Source organism: Hemibagrus wyckioides, linkage group LG07 (genome assembly GCF_019097595.1).
Source record: "Hemibagrus wyckioides isolate EC202008001 linkage group LG07, SWU_Hwy_1.0, whole genome shotgun sequence".
Taxonomy (NCBI): Eukaryota; Metazoa; Chordata; class Actinopteri; order Siluriformes; family Bagridae; genus Hemibagrus; species Hemibagrus wyckioides.
Window position 1 is genome coordinate 18,676,932 of NC_080716.1, and position 23,235 is coordinate 18,700,166.

At 39.0% G+C, this 23,235-nt stretch overlaps 1 protein-coding gene across 4 annotated transcripts in view; it reads left to right on the plus strand.

The window, feature by feature from the left end:
* Nucleotides 1–23,235, plus strand: part of pcxb (pyruvate carboxylase b) — a 222,481-nt gene that overhangs the window by 188,170 nt on the left and 11,076 nt on the right. For all 4 annotated transcript variants that reach the window (XM_058394276.1, XM_058394274.1, XM_058394275.1 and 1 more), the window contains 2 exons: nt 11,769–12,013; nt 20,454–20,633. In XM_058394276.1, coding sequence (XP_058250259.1) covers nt 11,769–12,013; nt 20,454–20,633 — 425 coding nt within the window. The remainder of the gene's footprint in view (nt 1–11,768; nt 12,014–20,453; nt 20,634–23,235) is intronic.

Genomic DNA, 23,235 nt, shown 5'->3' on the forward strand with positions numbered 1-23,235 from the left:
CAATTCTGAACTCTAATGTAAAATAATAATAAACAAAAAATAATAATAATAATAATTAAATTAAAAAAATAAAACTACAGACCAGGTAACATAGGCTCCAGATGCTTTAAAGCAAAAGATATAAGAGATATAAGAAAATATAACAGACAGAATATTACAGCATGTCCTGGGAGCTTGAAAGAGAAGTAAATCTTACCTGAAACACAACAGCTAGACAGCGTGAGTACATTTAAGCCCATCGGAATAAATAAAGTGGCAGAGAGAACAGGAAGTCTGTATCCAAAGATCCAAAGTTTCATCTGAACAGATATTTCACATCTCCTCTCTCTCTCATATAAGATAAAAAGCAGCAATGTCTGTGATTTTATATGAAATTTTATTAATATATATATATATATATATATATATATATATATATATATAGTGAAGTACTTTTATAAAAGCAGTTGGTGCTTTGTGTTGCTATATTGGCTTTCTGATAATGGGGCATGTTTCTGGGAGAGATTCACTGCAAAACCAGCAGGAAGTGTTTCCAAAGGATAAAAACTTAAAGGCACTTTAAAAAAAAAAATCGGTAGTCAGATTAATTGTCAAAGCCTCACTACCATCCTCTTTCCGCTGAGCTGTTAGACACAGCTCTGAAGCAAAAACTATGAGGATCAATACACTCTGCAGGAGTAAATTTAACACAGTGGGCATTTATTTAATACTGCCGATTTTACTGTGTATGATATTGTGGAACAGGATTTGTGAGGGTCATCAAATGGCCATTTTTGCGAGCAGCGCCAAAGACTCAGGCGGAATTTTAATGGTCAACATCTATCAAAAAACGGTGTAGGGGTTGAAGCCGCACTTGAAATGTTTTAAAAGGCTTTTTCATTCCCTAAAATATTGTCTGAAAGAGGATAAAATGAAAACGCTCAAAATCTGACATGTTCTCTGAGCAACAGAGGGGTGAAAAAACGGTAGAAAGGGGATGTCCTCTTCACAACATAGTCACTGCATGAAGACTGGCCCCCACACACACGCTTTTCACTAGGTATGAGAATCTTCACACAGCTCCAGCTGAGATAAGACACAGACTCTGCTGTAGAGCCGAGAGAACACATCCCCCAGCCGTCATCCCCCAGAACACTTTCTCTGCTCTTCAGTAAACGACTATGATATAAAGCAGCTGATGGTGTTTGGAGTGGACAGGAGAAGCAATCAGCCTGTTTTGGGGATTGAGGAGAGACATGGTCGAGGTTGAACAGGAGATGACTGAAGAGCTCTCAGAGAGAAGCCATGGTATAGGTTAATGGAAGCTTTAGAAAGCTCAGCATTTGAACAAAACCACAGGGAAAAAAGAACACACTTTTCAAAGTTTGCCATTCAAATCGACTTTGGCAGAAAATTCCCTCAGGAGAATAAAACAAAAATGTGAAATTCCCACAGGAAGATGAGGTTCAGGACAAAAGCAAAACCGGCTTCCAGAGATATGTTTAGCATAGCTGATATATGCACGTCAAATTATATTGTTTTGCACGGTAAAGTGCACAATAATAATACAAAGTCATCATTATGATTCCTCCATATACATCCATCCCAGACATCATGCGTTAGTCTAATTAGTTCAATATCATTAAACTAGCTATAAGCTATATGGTGAAAAAAGAAACAAGATTAATCCGTCAGGATCATGCATTTGAACCACCTACTAGGCAACTAGCTCGACTCTCAGCACAGGCTTATCAAGGTGACAGCCAATGTACTCCAAGCACTTGAGGTCTGCTGCAAGACAAACAAAGAAAAGTAGATCTAGCACAACAGAAACACGTTAGCCCTATCATCCAGGGATCACAAGTTAGAATCCTGACGATGCCACAGCCATCTGGAACCAAGAGAGCAAAATGGGCCATGCTTTCTGAGTGGAAAGGACGGCATCTTTTCTCTCTGTCACAGTCAGCTATGGCTGTAGAAGACGGTAGATAGCACTTTCCTCAGAGTGTGTAACGCTGTCCTGTGGTGTGCTGCATGAATGCAGCAGTTCGAAAGGTCATGTGTCTTGGAAGAAGCATGTGTTCATCCTCTCTGGTTGGTAGCTGGTGCTTGATAAAGGGAGGCTGGCTGGTGGGTGGGAATTGGCAAGTGACCAAGATTGTTTATAGTAAACAGTGAATTTGAATAATTACTGTAGATGAAATACTGACAGCTTCTATTACTTTATGACTGGCATCCACCCAAAAAATGCATATTTAACAGAATAAAATCATGTTCCATTGATCCTGGCTACGCCAGTGCCACCAACTCATCTGTTACTATTTCAAAAATCAGTGGTGTCTGACATAAATTTTATCTTAATTTCCCTCCACATCCTAAATTGGATCCTGAACATATGGCCCACGTTGATCCTTCAGCCTAAATCTTTTCACATGCTCTCTTCCATTATCTTCCTCCATCTCTTTTACTTTCTCAGACCCCTGCTCCAGCTCCCTATCCAGCTTTATCCACTGCACACATGGGCAGGTCCTTACCGTACACATAGAGATTGGAATTTTCAGTCTGTAAACCCATGCCCAGTGGGTTTTCCAAATTCAGCAGCCAGTCAGCATTTTACTAGCCAAGACGCTGCAACTCTTAATGTAACTATATTCCTCTACAGTGCATAGAATACAAATGGCTAAATTAGAATCTTGATTAGTAATTTATTCTGCATTTAGATGAGAATTGTGTGTTAGATGTTAAATAACCACAGATGTACTACATTCATAAGACAGGTGACTGACTTTTTTCTTACCTTGTTGTTTCCACATCGATTGTCTCGACATTAGCTTGTTAGCTGGGTCACTTGCAGCTGGTCCTGTCTTTCTCTGTGTACTCTTTTTGCTGTCTGTTCTGTCATTATTCGACCTGGCTGCTTCACACCGTTTGGTGTAGCGAAGCTTCTGAAAGGCCAGCGCAGATCAAGCATTTAGAAATCTACAAATTTACAATTTACAAATTTATCTGTGAAGACAAAGTGCCAGAAAAATTGTCTGGTACATACTGTATGTAAAACACAAGGATGTATTGCAGATATTGCATCATCTTCATTTTTCAGCTGGACAGGTGTTCTTCTCAGGCACTGCACATAGCAAACACACCAGCACAATTCAGCAGTTCAGGTGAGAAGCTTTCGAAAGACAGTCCCTCCAGGATTTAGTAAAGTTTAGTAAAGTATTTTTTTGTGATTGTTGCAGCCACAAATGCTTGATTTTGCTGTGTTTTTTTATTTTAAATTGTTGTTTTTTGTGCCGAAAACTGACTTAAATTGGGAAAATTGCAAGCAAAGGATTCAGCTTTTACTCTGCTATCAGTGAAGACAGATATGTAATTACTTTCTCCGATAGCTGTACTCATATAAGACGCACGTGAATCAAAGAGGTTTTGGCTGAATGCGCGTTATGATGATAGCAAATGATGCGTCTCAAAAATATTGAAACGTTTCAAGCTCCTCTAAATATCACAGAGTTTGTTTGATTTTGCATTCATTCCTGTGAACACAAAATCCTGGAGGGACTGTGTAGTTTTTTCATAGCTTATCTCATTTTGAACAATGACCAGATTCCCCTACTTTATATAATTTCAGTTTAAAATAGAACATGAACCCTCCTCCACTGAGCTAATAAGCCTGGGCTCTGAGCACTTTAAACACAGAGTTGGAGTAGATTATCATTCTAAAGGAGACGTGGTATAAAGCTGGCTTTGTCATTCCTCCAAGCTAGATGATGTGATGTGGGTGGCAGCTTGACAGGATGCTGTGGTTGGCTTCATAGATGTCAAGGAAGAGTGTGTGTGAGAGCTTTTATCCTTCTGCACAGGATTCACTGTCATAGGACAGAGGAGGAAATGGCAACGGTGAAAAACTGAAAAATACAGTAAGATATTGGAAAGATTTTAACAATTTAAACATAATAAACACAAACAAATATGACCAGAGTGCCTAAAATTTCCAAGTATACACACATATATAAGGCTATAAGTCTAATTGATTATTAGAAAAACCTTTCTTTTGCTAGCATAGCTAAAAACTTATGTACTGATTAAGGGAGCAATAAAAGTGGCCTTCTTTAGGTTAGTTTAGTATCTGGAGCATGAGGGTTTGTTTACATGCTTAAAATACCCAGATAGAACTAATTTTCTTTCTTTACATGGTAAGAACTTATCTTACTCATGCTGTGAACTACTGCCTTCATAGAACAGCGCAAAGTGGTTCTAACCCGAAGATAAAAAAGGAATGGGTGTCCCCAGTGGACAACAAGGAAATTCCCAAAGTGATCACAATCTTTTTTAAACAGTAGTCATATGCATGAAAAGATGGGAGGATAACATCCAGGAGTAGACTCATTTAAAACAGTGAGAGCTGCCAAGGACAGAGAGAGATGGTAAATAGAGATGGTCTGTGGTGCCCCAGTGACCATCTGGGGTTTTGGGATAGAAACAGATAGGATGTTAAATTGTCTGTATTTGTTACATATATATTAATGCACAGTGAAATTCTTTCTTTGCATATCCCATCAGCCATGATACAGCAGCCCTGGAGCAGGGTGGGTTGGGGGCCGTGCTCAAGGGCCCAACGATCTTCTGGTCAACAACCCATAGCCTTAACCACTTGAGCTACCACCGTCCTATAAGATAAGATAGGATAGGTATATGTACATATATACTCATTTCTGCCACTTGTGGAATGTGACCAAGTTCTGTGTTTCTAGAAGAAAGAGGGTAGGTTAAGTGTGAGCAATCATAGGAGCGGTAGCGTAAATCATATTCCTGCTCTCAAAGTCTCAATAATTCTCTGTACTCAGTTGATCATGTGTGTGTGTGTGTGTGTGTGTGTGTGTGTGTGTGTGTGAGAGAGAGAGAGAGTGAGAGAGAGAGAGAGTGAGAGAGAGAGAGAGAGAGAGAGAGAGATTCATGGCACCTTATGCTCATTTATATTGATCATGGTCATTGATACAGCTGTGCAACTGACCTCTATAACATAAAGGAAAGACAGTTTTGAGGTATAAACACACTATCTGTAGACTCCTCACCTGTAGAAAGTTGTATCGATAACTGAACTCTATTGTGAATTCTATTTATTTTATATTAAAGACAATATGATTTGTAAAAAAAAAAAAAAAAAAATACCTGTTGTTACACAAGAAAACAAATAGCATTGTGTAAAATCTCTGGAGATTACTCCAGTACATTACATCAGTAACAACCTCAGTCTCAAGAGCCACTAACTCTTATCTCTAATCACAACCACATTACAGCGTTTCTTAGAAGAGCACGGACACGACTAACATCAGATTCTCCGCTTATTTCCCTCTCGTCATCTCTCTCACGCACAGCCAGTCGTACTATTATATATCAGGATGTCATCCAGATGGCCAGTGAATTAGGGTTGCTCAAAGAGAACTGTGTTCATGAAATCTTAAAACCTCTCAAAACACCAAGTAAAATAAAAGAGAGGCATCCTCTTGTCCTACTTATTATTATTATCATATAAAGCAGCGCATGACTACAGACTGGCGCTAAGCGAAAAGACAGCTGAGGACCTCAACAAACATAATGAACTGCCAATCAAAATAAGCCAACTGGACAAACTATTGATTGTGTTTCAGGTTCATTTCGAAAACACTGGTGTATAATAACAGATATTTTTTGTTATTAAAGAAGAGCTGAGCATTTTTTTTATCCTTGTCTCTGTGCACTTCATCTGTACTGTACAGTATGTGTAATTACGGCAGAAAAGAATCTCAATGTGTTTCCTAAGTATAAAGAAAAGAACAGATTCGAAACTCACTTATTATGGAAATCTAAGGGCAGTTGTTAGAGCAGTGAATAAACATTTATGCAAAACATATCCTTGTAAAAGAATTTTTCATGAATTTCACAAGTCATAGAATTAAGCCCTAAATTAACATCAATCTGTATAATTTATCTTTTCAGAAATGGAGCTGCTTTATCAGAGAGAAAATTTGCAACTCAAAGTAAACACTCGGTTTCAGCCTGGTTGTACCCGGGCAAAGCAAAAATAGCTTTCTCTTAACATTAGACCTTTATTGCTAGAGAATAACTGGTGTCAATTGTTATATAATTCAGTACCTGTGCTTGGAACAAACCGGTTATCTGTCCTTTTTCAGTGTATGGATTATACAGGGCCTCTTGTTCATGCATCACACATGCATCAGATCTGTTGGCTAGAACACTCCTTTAAGATAGACATGGCAGTTATTTTTGTATTTTTTTATTTTTCTTCAACTCAGCATCTGGCAGTGGGTTTTGCCAGTGCAAATGTACTTTTATTTGTCAGGATGGTGTAGATAAAGAGAACGAAAAAGACCTCCTAAAGTCTCTTGTGTGTACATACACACATTTTGCTGCATCCCTCTCTCTCTCTCTCTTCACCCATCTGCCTTCTCTATTTTATTGCACTAACCCTTTGACCTTCCTTCTCTCCAGTGCATCAGTTTGAACAGAGCACTGGCCTGAGTCTATCTATTCTCTATTCTCTCTCTCTCTCTCTCTCTCTCTCTCTCTCTCTCCCTACCTTTCCTCAGTGCCAGTGGGATGGTGGAGTTGGAGGGAGTCAGCATTGTTTTAGCTTCACTCACAGTCTCCAGTCTCTTATCCAGCATTCTATAATATAAGATTTCTTAAGCATCTACAAACTATTACTTATAGCAGAGAGAGAGAGAGAGAGAGAGAATAACAGCAAGAGCAAGAAGACAGGATACAAAAATTAACAAAAATGGTTAATTAATTAGATTAAGAAATATTTAAGCCACCCGTGTTTGTAAATGATACTGAAGTGTGTGTGTGTGTGTGTGAGAGAGAGAGAGAGAGAGAGAGAGAGCGAGAGCATGCATTCATCTGTGATTGGATGGTTTCATTTGTTAAGCCGATTGCACATCTTATTAATTTCTCAGACCCTGACCTCCACTGCCTCTCTCTCTAGCTTTGCTTCCATCACATACTCGCTTAATAACATGTAAGAGCGCTGGTTAATTGAGTCGTCTAGGAGCTGTCGGCACAAGCAGACACACGTAAAAGTTCAGTGGATGGGCTGCATGTTGTTAATGAGACTCCTGTTGATTTCATTACTTTTGATTTCACCCCTGTGATCAAAGCAGCCAATCCTGCACACAGTTCATTTCCATTACTCTATGTTTCCTCCATCCTTATCCTGTGTACTTGTTTAGAGTCATTATTTGCTTCATGATTCATTGGTGGTGCAATGGACATGTGGAACATGCCTGCAAAGAAATTGAATTCCTTTGTAATCTTGCTTTATCTTTCCACCTAGTGTGAAAAATACATTCTCTTATATCCTGCTATGACACTCGGCCTATAGATCTGATTTAGATTAAATATAGCTGAAAGTGAATTAAAGAATGTTATACTAAATAAAGAGAACATCTGCCATGGGCATGTGATGGGGACTAGCTGGAAGAATTTCTGGCATGTCTGACTTCAGTGCTTCAGAATCATTTACATACCCAGGTGGCTCAAGTATTTCTTAATCTAATTAATTAACCTTTTTTGTTATTTTTGTATCGCATGCGCTCTCTCTCTCTCTCTCTCTCTCTCTATCTCTCTCTCTCTCTCTGCCCCCCAATATATGTGTGTATCCTTGCTTTGTGTGCATGTTCTCCCTGTGTTTCACGGGCGTTTGCCCTGTTATCTCTCCAGGCAGAGTTGTAAGCATCTATAAGTGGTGTGTGTGTGTGTGTGTGTGTGTGTATCCTATGAGATATATATGGCAGTATAGAGCACAGTCATTGGGTGTCATGAGTAACCATCAAAATTTTGACTATATAAGATTTTTACAGCAGATTTTCTTAAAGTTTGATGCGCCAGTTTTGGTGACTGCAGTCCATGTTAAGCAAGTGCTTTGTTGTTGTTGTTTTTTTGTTATGAAAGAGTGAGAGTGAAATATCTCAGGGAGAGCGAGATGTCAAATTATCAATAAAAATAAAAAAGCTGACTTTATGAGCTATGATAAATGTTTATGTAACTTTTATGTTCGTGTCAGTAATGGCATATTAACGTGTGCTGTAGCCTTTATAAACACTTCCCTTATCTAAAGCATTACCTGAATCCATTATTCATTTTTTTTTATACTGTATATGAGATTTTTATCAGAGAATGTTTTAAAGCTGCTTATCTTTTGTCTCTGCTTGATAAACAGTGCTTATGTAGATGTCCTGTGCTAAATTACTAACGTGTTCTTTATACCTAGGTTTAAATTTGTCCGTGTATTGGATTAGTAGAGCTAGAGTATAGTCTTTTAGGCTGCGAATCCTTCCAGATCCTGGACTTTATATTGCAAAGTCTTCAGCTGTTCAATAAGTCACACTTAAGTGTCTGCAAATTGACTAAGATATGAAGTTAAAACGTCAGAAAAATGGTTTTTGGTGTTTGATTCATATGTGTAGGGAAACTGAAGGGCTAAAAATGGCAACTATGTCCCTAGTGTTGAATTGCTTTTGCTTTATTTTTTTCTTCATATCGTCATTCTCTCTCGTTCTTATTTTTTCACTTTCAGTGAGACATTGCCTCTGCCTTCACCTCATTTCAGACTCTCTTTGTCTTCATTTTTCTTCTCTCTCTCTCTCTCGCTCTCTCTCTATCTCTCTCTCTCCCTTTCTGCTGCTTTACATTGCACTGCATTCTCTCATTTCTAACCCCATTGGGTTTTTTTGTTTCTTTCTCTCCACTATATTCTGCATCACTCTTTCACTAACCAGCATTTTTTCTTCCTTCTTCCGTCACCTATCTGACCACAGTTGTCATTCTCCTCGCTTCTTCCCTACATCCTGTTCTTTTCTGCTAAGTACAGGGTTGCAACTCGCTTCAGAAATCCCCTGGGAAGCCTTTATCCACCGTTTTCTCTGTAACTTTCTCTCTCTGTTATTCATGTGTTTCTGTTGAAAGCGATTGAGAGAACATGGAGTGCACAGGCCATTTTTTCCCCACCCTGGAGCTAAAATTGTAGCTAAGCTACTCTTCTTCTTGAGCAAGAAGAATACATGGAACTATTTTTGTCGCTTCGTGTATTTTTATTTGATGTACGTGTGCAAATGTTATGAGTTTAATTTTAGATTGATGGTATTGTCGTTCACGTGTCTTCTAAGATTGTGATTTGGCATGTATGCTTTTTTGTGTCCTCCGTTAATTGTTCAGTCCTCTCACTTTGTTATCTTCACTCACGCTCATACAAAGGCGTTCTCAATCAAACCACACACAACTTAGTGGTGACTTCATTATGTACTAATGGCCCATGACACAAACCGGATCACAGTAGAATAATGCTGTCTAATCTGCTGCAGTCACTGTCTGTGTGTGTTTGTGTGTGTGTGTGTGTGTGTGTGTGGGTGTGTGTGTGTGTGAGAGAGAGAGAGATAGAGACAGAGAAAGAGAGAGAGAGAGAGAGAGAGAGAGAGAGAGAGAGAGAGGTGAAAGGTGCCCCTGACTGTATGGGCTGTTAGCAAGGGGCTTAATTAAATCAGCATTGATTGCCGTTCTCTGACATTAGCGTGGGTGTGTTATTGATTGATGGAGTGTTTGGAGAGAGATCCGAGCACAATTGGTTCTGGATCACTATCAGGCTCTAATGTCTCAAGAGATAGCCAGGAAAAAACAGCTCCCATTAGCCACAATACATCCCTCGTGTTCATGCATCCTATGTAATTTTGTGTTATTATCTGTTCGCTGTTGGTCACATGGCCATTAACAAACATTCATTTCTCTCACTGTTTCGTTAATGGAAATTTCCACTGTGCGTTCCTTTACTATGGTTAAGTGCTCGATTCCCTGTAATCTAATTAGCAAACTGTCTCTTTCTGTCTGTTTTTAATTCACAATCATCCATTGTTAAAGCCTTCCTGTTTTGTTTTATTCCTCTTTCTATGGATACACATATATCTTTGCATATTAGCAAGGTATTCAATCCTGCACAATAGGTGACTCTGTAGTCATACAGTCAATGATTGTAGTCCTTGAGTTGTCATATAAACTGCGTCTACACCATCTATCACAGTGAAAAGAGATTAACACAGGATGTCAGAATGGTTAGGATGTGCATTAAGTAAGGAAGAACACACACCAGGTCATGTGCCGTTAGAGGAAAATAATCCACATCTGGGTGATTTAATATGGCCTGACATTCATATTCAGGAGGGGCAATATCACCAGGGTGTGTTATATTCATATAACAGCATGACCTGAAATCTGTTACTCTGCTTTTACCACACACAGATTTACCAATGATTACAATTTTCCATTTATTGATGGCTGAGCCACTTTTTAAGCAGTTATACATGTAATACTATAGAGGTCCAAATTTTGCTTTAGTTTATAGCAGCTGTATCAGTCCTCTCAAATATCTCTGTCAATGTAATAAGACAAAAATAATTAGCATGACATGTTATTGAGAAAATAGATAAGTGCAAAGTCCTCTGACCTGGAGACTCTCCCTTGATGGAATAAGCATTATATAAATATCTCAGCTTCAAATATCAATGAGTATACTTTACTTATACCTTTTGTTAAAAAAAAAAGCTTCTTAAATCTCATGTTTATTATTAGACATAGATTATGTGGATTACTTAGAAACAATAATATATTACTGCTAAAAATATATAAAAAGTTTATAAACCTATAAATTATTTCCGATTCAAGAATTCATTAGCATTGTTGTCAAAACGTGACATTCATTCTGTGAGGTTCGAAAGTTCTCCGTGTGTAGATGAGCTCCTTTTCCACACTTTAAAAATGAATTGGAAGATAGGTTTCTACCTCACATTCGTTCTTGACCCCGATAGAACGGTATACGTCATGTTTCCTCACGTTTCTTCAATAACAACAGCTAGCAACACAAGCAGCGATGCACATGGGGAAAGAATGCCAAGACCTACATTTAGTCACGCTCTTTCCTATCATAAAAATGAAGGATTTCTTCTTTCCAGTGGTGAGATACTTCAACAGCAATGGACATAACAATAATGAGAATGTTTGCATCGCTAGATCCTCAGTGTAGTGAGGACATTTCAGGAAAAGGAGATCATTGATATTCTTGTTATACCACTTTGGAACAAAAAAATCATAGACATGGTCCTTTTATAGATGATGAAGGAAAACTATTTCTTTCTCTCTTTATCTCTTTCTATCACACTGTAAAATATATGACAGATATTCTTACAATATTAGGAATTTTATATTTTAGTATCTTGAATGTCATGTTCTTTTTCACAAAACAGAAAGCACGTACTGGTCTGTATATTTACTGGCAAGATTTACCTGTGGTCAGTGTTCTTCTTCAGACTGTACTGCCACTATGAAGTCTGGGATTGCTGATGTGTATGAGATCCCAGATCCTAGGACGCCAGTACAGTAAAACTTATTTTGTTGACAAGGTGATCGGTTGGTTGAATATTTTGTTTCTAATAAACCTCTCCATCACCATCATATGGCTCTGGAATATGGCCAGATGTGCAGTGAGAAGTACATGCGATGTCATGACATTTTAATTACTTAAGTCAACCCAGAACCTCACAAAAACAACAACTGATGAAATACGCCTCCATAAACAAATGTAAAGTGTTAGCAAATTCACACTGGATACAGCAAACGCAAATCACATACAACCTTCTATCCAGTGCATACACATCCATATAGACAATTATAGACAGTCTGGTCAGTATATTAACCAGTTATATATATCTCATTCTCTATCTCCTTTTCTCTCTATGCTCTCTCAGGGATTTCTCTGGAGAATGTGTTTGACTACAGTGAGTACTGGGAGGTCACGCGTGGACTGTATGCTCCTTTTGACTGTACTGCCACTATGAAGTCTGGAAATGCCGATGTCTATGAGAACGAAATCCCAGGAGGCCAATACACGAATCTGCACTTTCAGGCCCATAGCATGGGGCTGGGCAACAAGTTTAAAGAGGTGAAGAAAGCGTATGCTGAGGCCAACAAACTGCTGGGTGACCTTATAAAGGTAAAACCACTTCCTGTCCATCTCTCTCTCTCTCTCTCTCTCTCTCTCTCTGTGTGTGTGTGTGTCTTTCTCACTCTTTTATTGACTGTCTCAGTTCTGTAATTTGGTTGAAAACCTTTCTCTTGAGGAAAGCACTGGAATTTTCTATTATGTGAAATTGATTTAGCTGCCTGACTTTTCCTGTGGTGCTTCCTAAATCTAAAATCAAATGTAATTTATTTCCAAATCAAATCTAAGCATATTAGAAGCTCATGATAGGCTCAGTGCCATTTTGTTGATATTGTTTGTATGAACATTTATTACATAAATAAAATGCTATTCATTATAAATTACACCTTCATTAAACACAGCCAGGGGAATCATAGTTAGCTAATTTACTCATTTGAACTATAAATCTACTTAATTCAGGTTAGCTAGGATCCTTGATTAGTCCTTGTGGATATTTTGTGTGTGTGTGTGTGTGTGTGTGAGTGTGAGTGAAAGAGAGGTTTGGAGGGGGGGGGATTCATCTGCATATCAGTTTATACCTCAGCACCAAAAGCATTTAGTTCTTTCTTGCCACACTCCACCTTCCCTAAGGCTGATCCATTGAAGCATATTCAGCATGCTTAGATTTTGCTCCACCTCTGATGGCTTCCTGTTCGATGTAATCATTTACACAGGCTCTCCTTGCGAGTTTTCATACATGCATCTGCATCTTATTGTTATTCGCATCACATGCTCTCTCCTTCGCAGTCTCTCTGCGTCTCTGTCTTTCAGGCCGCTAAAGTGCCTGGTTTTAGAGGAGGTTGATGGAATCATTAGATTAGAAGCTTTCCTGAACCTTGGTTAAAACTTCACATTTGGTTGTTCCGGTTGAAACATATATATTTTAATGATTTAATCGTCACTGAGAAGGTATTTTGTTCCTAGTTCATTGTCACTATCATGTGACTCTGACGTGGTCACATATGCATTGAGATGTCATGTTAATCGTATAGGTCAGATCAGAACGCTCCCTGACACGACTTCATGTCCACGCAAACCTTCCACTTCAGAAACTCTTGCCTACTGAAATAACCACAACCACAAACATGCAACCTTCTACCCAGTGCACACAGTTCTGCTTTGCTTTTTTCCCCCCAGAAAACTAATGTCCATACATACCGTGTGAAAGCATCGCAGTCCGCTTCATGCTGAGACACTGATCAAACAGCTTATTTGTGTTTATTGTGTCTGCCTGTGTTGATCTAATGAGAATCATTACTGTACAAACTCTGCTCTGCTCTTCAGCTACAAGCTGCAGAATCACAAACATGGCTGTTGATTATTATTTGAACAAAGTTCACAGACAGAAGACAGATTAAAGGAATGATCTTAGTGAATTTAATAAGCTGTAGTGCTACCAAGAGCACCATAAGAGCTTAACTGAGTTTGGCCCAGATTCTCCCTGCCTCTGGAATTGTACTGTACGATCATTCTTCCGAAAGATATTCCCTCAGTGTTTTTTTTTTTTTTTTTTTTTCAGTGTTTTGATGCTGCTGGTTGAGAGCTGCAAAATATTCCCTAGGTATTCATTTGGGTTGAGGTCTGGTGACTGTGAAGGTCATAGCATGCGATTTATATCATCCTCATCCTCTTCAAACCATTTCAGTGAGCCCCTGGATGGGTGCAGAGTCAGTCTGGAAGAAACTACTCGCTTCACTCGATAGAATTGTTTTGTTATAGGATCAGTCTGAAGAGTTTTGTATTGATTTGCAGGGAACAAGATGACCCAAACCATGCCAGCACACACAAAGGTCCTCCACAACATAACAGAGCCACAGTCTTCTTTTTTTTTTTCTTTCATTTGTCACTCGTCTGTTGAAATGTGCAGCAGTCCAATGCTGCTTTCACACATACAGTCGACAAAGTGACCGGAGATCAATCATTTTCAATCAGAGCTGTGCGACTTTAGATGAAATGAGTGACAGCAGCCATTAGCGACTAGATGTGGGTGTGTCCAGAGACGCAACGAAGATGAGAAAAATTGAACTTTACGCAAATATGGAGCAACTTGGTGCAGTGACCGCCAATGAGCGTAAAGGCGGTAGAGAGCACGTGATCCGTAGTAAAGAGCACACACTGCTTCTCCTTTATCTCGTATGACATGATGCAGATATACATTGATGAATTTTACATCTCCAGAATGTTTCATTTTACCGGCAAGACAACTGATCTGGAATGCTAGTTGCTCCACCCACTGATGAACATTATTGCCATGGCAACCAGTAGTAAGAACGCCTACTTGCGGCTTCGTAGTACAGCGTCTGACGACTTATAGAACTTATAAGCAAATCATAATCCTTCACCTCCTGTCAGAACAGCTTATATTTCAATTCTGATTGGAGTTCCAAGTCAAGTCACTTTTGTTTTTGTGTTTAGTTTCCTGCATGTAAAGTGCATTATTGATGTTTTAAATATATAAATACAGTAGGCAGTCTGTCTGTTTATCAGACAGATTTTCATTGTTGCACTGTTATACTGACAGTTGTGACTCACACAGCTTGAGTCCACTCAAAATAGACAAACTGACAAAGAAGCTTTCACACAATCACATGCAGACCTACAGATCCTTCCCAGATCACTCAACCATTACAGTACATTATGAGAGCAAACACTGGCTGGTTTGTGGAGGTTTTTAAAAGCCGAACATGATGAGATGAGATGAGATGGCTATGGTAATATTCAGTTCTGCTTCGAGTGCATTAAAAAAGATATATTTGAGTGTCAATTCTTAGGGAAAAAAAACAAATATATGTTGTTTCTATTCCTGGCGCAATTGCTGCCATGTAACTTAACTTCTTTACTTTGTTCTGGTGAGTTGCAGTGGATCTGGAGCCCAACATTTATTTGGGACTTCTTTCATATATAGATAGAGAAGCCTTTACTTTTGTCACATATTCATTATAGTACAGTGAAATTCTTTCTTCGCATATCCCAACTTTTGGAAGTTGGGGTCAGAGTGCAGGGTCAGGTCCATGATGCAGCACCCCTGGAGCAGTGAGGGTTAAAGGTCTTGCTCAAGGGCCCAACACTGGCAGGTTGGCAGTGCTGGGGCTTAAACCCCGTTCCTCTGATCAACAACCCAGAGCCTTAACTTCTTGTCACCACTGCCCCTTTCACTTCATAATGTTGGTTATCTTTTTCATTTTCACAGAAAGATCATTTGTAGCTACATTATGTGTGTAAATCAGATGTTTCTATCAGAACTGTTTTATAATATCTACCTGATAGTAAGCATGCACACATTTTATAACACTCCTAATTAGTTTAAACATGAAGAAATCCACATCTACAGTTATTTACATGCTGTGTAAATCTCAATTATAGACTGAGTTAGAAAATCAGTGAGGATATCGACACAGGCAAGGAAGTGTTCTGTTGACTTTTGACATATAATCAGAGACATGGCATCCACTTGCCTTCCACTGTGCACCTAAGATGTTATCTGATAGGAGAGAAGCAGCTAGTGAACTGGCAGGGACTAAATTGGGAGAAAATAGGGTGAAGATGAAGGAGTGTGTGATTCGAATAGATTTCCATGACGTTTATGCTTCACCCACACATGCAAATGAAAATGCAATAGGCATGATGCGTAAAATCGCAGCAGGATGAACGGGGTCACTTTCTTTTCGCGAATCTTGCCGGATTGGGAATTGAAACATCGGTTAAAAAGGGAGCGGATCTGTTAGGGGAACACACTTGAGACAATTCAGAAATGTGTTTCTGTGTGACTTGGCCTTTAGACTCTTCCTCTTTGCATCACTCTTGCATTATACAGGTTCATTCGAGGTCCTGGTTGAGAAACAATAAAGAAACGCTCAATGACCTTTAACTTTCTCAAACAATAGCATTTGATTAATGTTTCTTGCCAGTGCTGATGACTCCGAACCCTTTTCTAGAAGCTATTCGTTACCTTTAAATCTTGATTCAATAAAACTATTAGCTAAGCAGTTTTACTATGGATGTAATTAGCTCGACTTTGACTTTGCTAAAGAGGTGTTTCCCCTCACTTTATCAGTCACAAGAGGAGGAAGTAAATACAGTATTACTTTCAGGGGCAGGTAAAAGGAGACAATTAAAATGTGTTCAGAACCTGAAACACTATCACTTGCTACAAAGAAAGACTGGGTTGAGTAACTCAGGGGTTCATGGGGTTATGATTTCCAAAAATAATTATGAGAGAAACTCACAATCTCCTATTTTGTTTTATTTATTTATTTATTTATTTATTTATTTATTTGTTTATTTATTTATTTATTCCAAATTAATATTAGAAATATTGAAGAAAGATTGTGGGAGCTAATATTTTGAATTGGCTAATAATTTGAATATTTTTTTTTTCACTATCCTGACACTCTACACTAATGTAGTTCAACAAAAACATGAGAGAGAGAAAAAGTTGTTTCTCGAATCAGGTTTGTATGTAGTATTCTAAACTCTTACTGAGTGCTCACACTGACCATTTTTCCCACTTAGTTATTGACTGAATTTTAAAGAACTCTCATGTAGCCTTCAACCCTACTGAAAGGTCTGTTGTGCGTAGCAGCCTTTTGGATACAGATTAGTAAAGTGCTTTCAGTAGATCTAGAGCAAAATGCTTCTGAACATGAGCTCAGATTTATTTATTTATTTTATTTTATTTATTTTATTTTTATTTTTTTTTCAAATTTACACCCAGCCCATGACAACAGTAAGATAAAAATCTGGGATGTTTTCAGTCCGACATGCCATCTAGTGGATGTCACTTTTAAATCTCCCAGATGTATGTAGGATACCTACCAACTGTGAATAATAATTGTACTTGTCTTACATCTGTGTCTACACCTGCAAGCAAAATAATTCAGATCAGTCCATATCACACTACCCCAGTATCATTCATAAGCATAAACTTTCCCACTAGACTAGAATATACTTTATGGCATTTGGGGCCATTTGTCCAAAAACCCTTAGATTAGCATGACACTGAAGGTAAAGCTACATTCAGGATCCATTAGAAAGTTGTAAATGAACACAGACAGAGAGAGAGAGAGAGAGAGAGCGAGAGAGAGTTAAGATATAGTAGGGTGATGTTTGGCATCTTGAAAAACGTGTCCATGTTGGGGTCCGACTGCAAACTATTCCTATTATTCTGCACTGAGCATACACACTAACACATACACCCACATACATATGCACATATAAACACTTCTTGAGTTCAAAGCTTTTGCTTTCCTGCCACTGGCTAAACAGATGCACCCTGTCAGCCTGCAGGAGATTCAGAGCACAGTAACACAGGAAGGAGTAAACACTCTCAGGGATGGAGAGAGGGAGGGTGCAGAATTCTGTGTGTGCGTGTGTAACAGAGGATGTGTGCCTGTATTTTTGTGTGTGTGTGTGTGTGTGTGATTGTTATTGATTTGTGTGTGTATGTGTGTGTGTGCTAGAGAGAGAGAGAGAGAGAGAGAGCGAGAGAGAGAGAGAAGGAGACAAGGTGTGTGTTTGTGAATGTAATAGAAGATGTGTGCCTGTATTTCTTTGTGTGTGTGTGTCTGTGTGTTTTAGTGTGTGTGTTTTAGTGTGTGTGTGTTTTAGTGTGCGCGCCCTTTGTCTCACTCTGCGTCTGATCTCGTTTTAATCCTGTCTCAGTCTCATCTTATTACACTTCTGCTGACAGCCTCACTAACTGGCACTGACAGAAGCTTGGCCTGCGTTAGCTTAAGCACGGGGCTCAGCCACTTAACAAAACCCCTATCCAATTAAGACACTATGGATTTTTGAACCAAGCTTTAAACCCCTGGTTAAACCGGATGCTTTATATTCCAAGTTTTCAGCTTCTTCTCATTTCTTCAGCACCTGGAGCTCCATTACTCCATTCAAACCGATTACAGCTAAATTACAGCCTCGGGAGGCACATCGAGGATTGATGCTGGAACTACAAATCCCAAAGGGCTTTGCAGTTTCATTCTGGCTCCATGCCAACGCTCAGGCTGCAAATGACTATGGTCAGATGATTATCAAACAGCAAATTAACTCAATTTCATCAGTTCTGCATGGAGTGGCTCAATAATTAGGGTGCGTGTTCACAGTCAATCTGTTTCTACTCTAGAAGAGGAAGAACTCAGGTGTTAATGGTGAAAAGCTGAGAATCTTCTCATTATTTGTTTCGCTACTTTGCAGTAGATTTCTGGAGATGTCAGTCATCGTAGTATCTAAGCAAATCCCTAGCATGTTAACAGTAGTTTATCTGTCAGATAAAGCATTTTTGATTCTGCTGATGTAAGAACGGCTAGCCTGCCATGCTGCAGATGACAGAGACGGTTTAATCATTTCAGCCTGTGGAGGCAAAGTGTCATATAAAACAGGTGGAGGAGGTAGAGGAGAAGTGAAGTGTGTCATCTCAGAATATTTTTACTTCCCGGCTAAATTCACACAGAAATCTTCATGTTGTTCCTCTGACTTGTGTGTGTGGTGCGAGTAGATTTCACTAGTGACCTAAAACCACCTTTAAATCTATTAATTAATACAAAATGAAGTTGTCTAGCTGAAACTCGTGAAATTGTGCTTTCAACATGAACTCCTGAGCGCAATGTTTTTGTGTGTCCGGGGATTCAGATGGCAAACAAAAGGGAGCACAAGCACACTTTGGGCTTAGAAAGGAATTATTTGTCTCTTGGAACAGATTAATTGGCTACAAGATTAAGTCACACAGTTGGTCATAGAAGTTCTTTAAGATTTATACTTGTTCCTTCAGATCTACAGTGATGATTTAAACTTTCTGTTAAATTGTTAGTTCAAATGGGGGAGGGGTTGGTTCCAACATGAAACTTTTGGTGCCTCTGATATCCCCCTTTCATATTTATATAATACAGGTTATGTTCAGGTGGTTTAGATCAGAGAAGAAAACAGACCTATAGCTTTATTCATACACAGAAGGTTGGTCATATGGAATATTAGTTTCTATCTCAGTTGCCCAAAGCTAAGATGAACCCATGAGCAGTACATCCTTACAAAATACAGAACAGAACATAAAGGTTAAATAATCCTGAGCTGAAAATATTTAAGTCTGTTTGAATTGCATAAAAGTAATAGAACTCTGATACGAGGTCAGAATCGGGGTGGCAAGTTTTATTTCCGGAATGGACGCTTCCTTCATGCCTTGATGTGGTCAAGCAGTTTCTAGGCAACTGGAGGAAACAGGCAATAACGATTAAGCTAGCTAGTAATTGAAGCTATTGTTTTAGCTAGGTAGATTTAATTGTGTTATAACAATATAGCACAACTGTCATGATGAATCTCAGCCAAGCCTGTCAGAAACTGCACTGACTGTATAAGCAGAATTTGACGATGCGCTTCATTCTCGTGAACTCGGTGGCATTAAAACTTCCAAAGTAGTGAACACCAGAAGAATGAGTTTGAATCGAGTTTGAAACTTGCTTGTTTTTTTTCCCTTCCCTCGGGAGAGGATGCAAGGAAGGGAAACAAGAATAAACTCATTTACCAAATGAGACATCCTCACCCACTGAAACATACTTGAAGGTGACTTGCATGAATTCACTTGATTGTATAACACAGAACAGTGATTAGGCCAAAATAACTAATCAGCCATAATTAAAACAGTACTGAACATACTGTATACTTGCTTAATCTATACACATGCTTAAACATTTAAGGTGTTAGCTTAAAGAAGACTCTACTCATCACCTGACTTCTCATCTGGACATTTTTCCAACGTTTACCAGTTGCTTATTTAATTATGATTGCTCATGCTGTCTAATCTCTCTTTGAACACCTTCGAGTGCATTTTAAAAATTGGTATGAGGAGGTCAATCAGTTATGGGTTCACATGCTTAAAGATATAGGACTGAGGATTCAAGGATGTATCCATTAGAGGTTGGGGATGCACCTACTGTCATCATGTGTCTTCCCCTGTTCTCCATGTGAAGGCACCGGATGATATAATCACAGGGTTGTCAAAATGTTTTCCCAAGTAATGATGCTAATGTTGGTCTCGTTGCCTATCTCGGCAGCCCAGCCACTTAGCCGACAGGCAGCATGACGATGTGTCGCTTGGCTGAAATACGAAGGCTTTCGCGTGAATGAAAGACGCCTTGACATTTAACGTTTCGTGTCTACCCAGTGTCCCCCCACACACACACACATACACCGTCTCTCACTCGTCCATTTGTCAACCACCCACCTGCTCCCTATCTTCGGTCTGTACTGTCTTCTCTTTCATTGCTCTTCTGAAATCTTTTGTTCTTACTCTTCTATTTTTGCTCTTGCTTGTTCACTAGCCCTTGGGAATTATGTCCATCACCACTGGAACTTTATCATTATGCCTGTTCAGTGTCATTTCAGTGGATAGTGATCGTTACTGACGGTGCACTGGGAGCAAAGTTTTATAGTTTTCTCTCTCTTGCTCTCTCCCTCTTTACAGGTGACTCCGTCGTCGAAGATTGTGGGAGATTTGGCACAGTTCATGGTTCAAAACTCGCTCTCTAGGGCCGAGGTAGAAGAGCGGGCAGATGAACTCTCCTTCCCTCTGTCCGTGGTGGAGTTTCTGCAGGGACACATCGGCATTCCTCACGGAGGCTTCCCAGAGCCGTTCAGGTCAAAGGTAAAAGACCATGAGTGTGCAATAAGGCATGAGCACACACATATTCACTGACCCAGCAGCAAAATCATCACCACACACCTTTACTTGCTGCATGTGCCATGGAGAATTAGTGGAAAAACACAGATTTTGCTAGGGAGAAAACCTCCACCAACAACAGACAAACTCCCTGCTTGAATAGAATCACTGTTTCCCAAATAAGCCAGAGGCTGTGTTTTATCTGTCATCATTTTAAATCCATGCACAATTTACTCCCGCACTCATTCAATACATCTTGTGAAGGTTAACTAGACCATAACAGCATTACATACAAAAGCCACCTGATTTTTTTCGCAAGCAGATTTCTTTAAAACCCTCAATTAGCGTTTGAGCTTTAATTTTGTCACTTCATTGTTGTCAAGATGCTACATGCTTAATTAATTTTTTAAAGACGAAACTGAGCATTTCTCTGGGTTTTTTTTCCCCCCTTTCTGTTTTGAGTGGCATTGTGTCTTAGGGAGAGAAAAAGAATTTTAATCAGGCTTTCTCCCACCGTAAATAAGTGAAGTGTGCAGTAGTTACTGTGCGGCAAATCCTCCTATCAGCAAGAACAAGCTGGTCTTTAACTGACATTAGAAAAATATGTAGTTAATGACATACTTATTATAAAAATGCTATTTTCTACCTAGTTAAAAAAAAAATAAAACGTTCCACAAATAAATCTCCAAATGTAACATGAGGGAAATTGAGCCTTTAGCCAACGATTATACAGTCTGAGCAATAAAAATAAGATAAATTGGTATGCATTAACTTTTTTTCTGAGGAGTAAATGTCAATTTTATACAGCAAATTAAATCAGGGTGGTAATGGGTTTACTTACTTATCCCAAAATTAGACCTAACTCCAGTTACAGATTGCTTGGGAAACTAGTTTGATTGTACAGAATTGAAAATTAAAGCAGTAATATGTAATGTTCAGAGCCATCTGTTGCTTCTGAGATCAACTGCAACTGATACACAGCCTCATCCTCCAACCCCACTCTGTTCAAGTTATAAATGCCATATAAATGGGCTGAATTGTTTTGTACAGGCTGAGGGGTGGAGCTTAATTCTGGGCCAGAAGACAATGAAGGGAATATACTCTGAGAAAAATGGTGCTTTATTGGAGTCTTTATTGGAAAAAGAAGAGTTTGTAGTTTCTTGGCCAGAATATCTGGTCCAGAAATGTAAAGAGGAGCTTTAAATGAATAGTTTCGTTTAAATAATGTTTCTGGGAAAAATTGAAAGGCTTTTCTTGTGTAATTAATGCTTTCTGACTTATATATAACTTACTAACCTGTCTAAATACTAGTGGGAAACCTTTAAAGGCTTTCTCTAGACATTACAAACAGCACCTTAAAAAATTTATGGTCTTTGTACACAATAACTCCTTTAATCTAGTCATCTGAACAGATTTATTACCCCAAAGTGGCCTGTTTATTAAGTTCACATTTCTAGTATTTAATAAACTACCCGGTTAAGTACAGTTCATTGTACCACAGTGTGATGAAATTTATCCTGCCCTCAGAGCTTGTGTTAGTAGTTTAGAAGGAAGCAACATCTCAGGGTTTTTTTTAACTAGACACACTGAATCACGTCTAGGTAAGTGAGATTGCCGTACGGTTTGTTCGAGTGCATGGGTGTTTAAAAAAGAAAGAAAGGTGTTATTCTGTAAAGTTCTTCTCATCTGCACTTGCCTCTTGATGCACTTGTTTTGTTTCCTGGTAAGTGTTGTGCTGTGTTGGTTAATGAAATCTTTTCTGGGGAAAAACAACTGACACTTCCAGCATATACACACTACAAAGCAACTGAGTTATCAAGTCAGGAGGGAGATTTTTGAGGGCTTTGCTGTCACACTGACGACGTTCCGTTTTCTAGCAGAGGGCTAGTCGGCTTTAAAACTCTCCAATTTCTCTCTATCAAACTTCTGCTCAAACACACACTCAATATCCCTGAGGGCCATAACACCCTGGAGCCCAAAAATAAAAGATCAAACGGTGTTTGTCAGTGATGGCAGCATTTCCATACAAGGCCCTGCAGGGAACACTATATTGGCCTTCAAAGGGTGACATGCACATTTAGCATACTGCTGTGAGAGAGATGGAGAGATAGAGTGTGTGTGAGAGAGAGAGAGACAGAGAGAGAGAGAGAGAGAGAGAGAGAGAGGGAGAGAGAGAAGAGAGGCACACAAAGATTAATGAAACCTGTTCACCATTCAAGTGAGCAGTTTAGTTCTCGGGGAGATGGAGGTAGATGAGATGGAGGAAGGCATATTGATAGAAAGATAGAGGAGGAATTTCTACTGCAGATATTTAAAAAATGAAATGATGAAATGATGTTGTTTCTGGATCATTAAGAACGTTTTGTTCCTGATTTTATAACACCGCTGCCCCTTTCCAGAAGGGTTTAGTGCTCAGCTTTTTTAATTGCACTTGACTACATCATGATGAGGTATGTTTTATGATGCACAGTTTTCCACAAGAGTAAATACTTTTCCTTGCAGTAAAACTGTCAAGTTAGTGACTTAGTGGTCATGTGATAATGTCTGCGTGTTGTATCTTCTTTTTTTTTTATCACATACTAAACAT